This window comes from Bactrocera latifrons, unplaced genomic scaffold, assembly GCF_001853355.1.
Source record: "Bactrocera latifrons isolate USDA-ARS-PBARC rearing strain unplaced genomic scaffold, ASM185335v1 scaffold_1083, whole genome shotgun sequence".
NCBI classification, from domain to species: Eukaryota; Metazoa; Arthropoda; class Insecta; order Diptera; family Tephritidae; genus Bactrocera; species Bactrocera latifrons.
The window spans coordinates 2,390-6,674 of NW_017534501.1; the positions used below are offsets into that span (position 1 = coordinate 2,390).

A 4,285-nucleotide genomic window follows, 5' to 3' on the forward strand; every position below is an offset into this window, starting at 1 on the left:
TCTAATTTATTATTATATAATTTTCTATAGGTTCTTCATCAATGGCACGGTTTTCTGCACAACATTGCATTTCCACCTGGACTAAAGCAACAAAACTTACCGTATCGTCAATTCATGGTATGCCGCCCAGAGATAAAGAAACGTGAATTGCATCCCGACGAAGGCAGCGTTAGAAAAATAACAACTAATTTCTTTTATGGAACTTTAATTAATATAAAAGGACAAATTGAAGATGATTTGCTTCTTCGCAAATGTGTTTTTTTTGGCGGTTTGGAGAAAGGCTTAAGAAGAACAATATGGCCTTTCTTATTAAAATGCTATTCGTTTTCATCAACATTTGATGACCGAGCTGTTTTTATGGATATTAGAAAGCAAGAATATGAAGAAATAACCCGTAAACGCTTATACTCGATGTCGCCAGAAGAACAAATTCATTTCTGGAAGTCGGTGCAATGTGTTGTGGAAAAAGATATAGCAAGAATAGATCGCTCTAATGCATTTTTTTATGGAGACGACAATCCAAACAGAGAAATAATGAAAAATATTTTGTTGAATTATGCCTTTCATAATGCAGGAAACAGTTATTCGCAGGTAAATTCAACTCGAAGATTATTTCTTCTTTGGTTTTCAAATCAATAATTTTCATTTCATTATATAGGGAATGAGCGACTTATTAACTCCAGTATTGTGTGAAATACAAAATGAATCGGAGACGTTTTGGAGCTTTGTAGGTTTACTACAACGTTCTCTTTTTGTGTGTGCACCTACCGACGCAGATATCGATAAAAACTTAAACTATTTGAGGGAACTAATCCGCATTATGTTGCCTCGGCTCTATGAGCATTTACAATGTCATAGCAGTTCAATGGAGCTACTTTTTTGTCACCGATGGCTAATTTTATGTTTTAAACGCGAGTTCACCGAATCTGTGGTTATCCGAATGTGGGAAGCGTGTTGGTCCAACTATCTTACTGATTATTTTCATTTATTTTTATGTCTGGCAATTATTGCCGTTTATGCCGACGATGTAGTAGCTCAGGATTTGCGGGCAGATGAAATGTTATTTTATTTTAGTTCACTCGCTATGTATATGGACGGAGAATTAATTCTTCGAAAAGCTCGTGGTCTATTATATCAATATCGCCAATTATCAAAAATACCGTGTACTTTGAGTGGCTTATGCAAAAGATGTGGTCCTGGTATGTGGGATTCCGAACACTGTCCAGCTTTGGAATGTGTCGGTCATTCGCATGATGACAAGTGTCCTTTGGATATTGATTGAACTATTTGCTTACAATGCATTCTAAAAAATCTAAAGTCTAATGCTAGATACTCTGCTTGCATTTTTAGTTCGATATTAGTGTTACCATGAATTTAACTCCTATGACCCATATGTATTATTATTTATATAAAGGGTATATTAAGTTTGCCAAGAAGTAACACAAAGAAAGAAAAGTGAAGATCTTAGAATAAATGTATGTATATGATTCGCGTGATGGGCTGAGTGGATTTAGCCATCTACATTCCTGTAAAAGAGCATGATATTTTTCTCTCCAAGCAGTTTCTGATAGGCTGTTTTCGCAGTAACCATTGGAGAGAAGCCGCCCTCTTAGGAACATGAGGAGAGCATTCCTCTATCGTGTCGACGAACTTCACAAATTTACCGACCACATTTCGGACGCGACCAATTTTCTACAGGCTCTGAACTCCATTTACCTTGGCTATTAACACCCTCTTTGACTGTCTCCCAGTGAATGTACTTGGAGTCCAAACACTACCCATCGCACAACCAGAGCTCGAGTTGCCGAGTAAAACAAGATTGACACTAGCGTAACTTCTTGCACTCGACCTTTTCCTCCCAAGAAGCTGCTGATTTGTCATATATATGGTAGCTATAACTAAACTAAACATTCAAAGACAAGATATCTTCATGAAATTCGGCATAGACTATCCCGAAGAAATCGTGCAACTCGGATCACTAGATGCCATACAAACTGAACTATCAATCTGAAGACTCTGTATGGAAAGCTTTTTTAAGGGATCGTCTCAGTGTGAAATTCTCGAGAATTCGATTTTTTTTTTTTTTTGCACTGCATTGTCGGATAGTTTACACTCTAAATATACTCTCAAACTTTGAAGTCGAAATTCAAATTATTACAGTGTTTCTTGTAGAAAGGGAACAGAGTGTGGAACACTGCAACTACTATCTTTAAACACTTTTAAACAAACACACACTCAGAATGGTGTTTTTCAAAACGGTTTCCACTACTAAAGGAAGAGTTTAGAAGATATCTAGTTTCAATTTGGAGAGAAGATTTTTAACATCATTCGCTATCGCGCTATGGAACCTTTAATTTTTTTTTTATAATCTTCCTATTTTTTTCTAGGAAATACTGTCGAAAATTTTGTCAATTTTCAAAAAAAAAAAAAAACAGAACTTCCATAGATTAATACAGATTAATAATCTCTTTGAAATTTTTGTTTTAGACCAATATTACAGCCGCAATCGTGGGCATCGTACAGGACCTCTTTTTTACATGTAATTTCAACAATTTCTTTAACTATTATACACACAATAAATAAACATAAAAAATAATAATTTTGAGTTCCTCATGAATGTAGTTTTTATAAAAAAGGGGTGATAAGTTCATTCCAACATTTAAAAAAAAAACGCAAAAATCAGAGATTTTTCGAAATTCACACTCACGATCCCTTAGTATCGCTGAGACGATCCCTTAGTATCGCTTCAATTCCTAAATATATTGATCAGATCGGACCACTCATAGCTGCCATATAAACGGACGTTCGAAATCAAGTTTTTGTAAGGAAAGCTTGAACTTGTGAAGGGTACACCCGAAGTTAACGTTTTTTAATTTTGCTTAAAATTCAAGGAATAAAATAATTATTAATAAAGAATATATTGTTTTATTACTAAATAATTGTAAAATTTTTTGCAGACTGTTGTTTTCTTTTCCTTGGTACGGTTTTTAACGTGACGGGTCCTAAACCCAGCGCCTTCACACTTTAGCTCGCCTTCAAACGTATGTTTGTTTGGCTATCCAGAGGATACTTGCACACCTATTCCGTACACTTGACAAAGTAATAAAATATTGAAAATTAATTTAAATATTTATCAAGCAAAAAATATTTTGGTATTCTGTGACAATCTTGATAAAAGTAAAAGCTTTAGTTCGCAAAGCTTTTCCCCATAAGTGTAATGAAAAAAATAATGTAAACAGCTGATTTCTATTCAAATTATATTGATAGCAATATGCGTGTAGTCAATTATTCCTATGGTGCTTTTTATTCCAAATTTTCTAAAAAAATTTATTCCAAATTTATTCCAAATTTTCTAAAAAAAAAATTTGGAATATATTTCAAATAAATTAGCTTTAGTTAGTATATTATTAAAACTTGCCCCGTTTTTATAAAAGTTTCTTTGTTGAACAGGGAGGGAAGAGAAACCCTTCACCTTCACAATAAGTTTTGCAATAGCTCGCACACTTCTCGAAAGGGATGACTGACTCATGGACAAGTTGACGTTGTTACCTACACATTTCTGCTATGAGCCGTGTCCAAAGAAGTTCAAAGCTGCTAGAACCCTTACAGTTAAAGGTAGTGGCGTTTGTTGCATCGTGTGCGGCTAGTTCATCAATTAAGCGACGACAAATTTCACGAGGAAATCGAAAATTTTGCACAGAGGTATTCTCTCTCACAGAAAATGGATTGCTATCGTGGCGTAAACATTTTAAATGCCGCGCGCGATTCCTATTCTCACAATTTTCGTCTTCATTTAACAATAACAACAAAAGTRAAATATCTTCCATTTTCACAACAAGATGCACAATCAGATATTTAATTCATAACGAGCACTGTCAAGAGCATTAGACATTTTAAAATAAATATTAAGAAAAAAGCTTTTTATTTCAAACAAAGAATACGAAATGCTTGATAAATTTAAAATTTTGACAAATTAGAAATATGTTGAATTTGTCAAGTGCACAGAATAGGAGTGTTAGTCTTATAACGAAAGTCGTGAGCTGCTTGAGCCATATGTAAAAGAATAGTTTCGGGCCACTTCCAGGTGAATGGCATTCAGAGAACTTTCCCCACTGGCATGAACTTCTACACATGGCTAAATCTTTGGAATCCAACGCATGATAACTCTTGCCAACAGGTGCTACTTCGGACTGAGTAAGCAAAAGATCACACGATGACAGTATCTGATGAGTCTGCTTTACGAGTTTTCAAGAGAAATGTTCTGAGCATCCGACGCAGTGGAGAA

The 4,285-nt window shown here is 34.8% G+C and overlaps 1 protein-coding gene across 1 annotated transcript; it reads left to right on the plus strand.

Annotated features, from left to right (window-relative positions):
• Window positions 1-30: 30 nt before the first annotated feature.
• Window positions 31-2,593, plus strand: LOC108971306 (TBC1 domain family member 16; the record flags this gene model as incomplete). The annotated part of the gene is given in 2 exon segments (XM_018937274.1): window positions 31-591; window positions 659-2,593. Coding segments are annotated over 2 exon segments (1,185 nt in total), but the record flags the coding sequence as incomplete, so codon positions are not given.
• Between the last annotated feature and the right edge of the window lie 1,692 nt (window positions 2,594-4,285).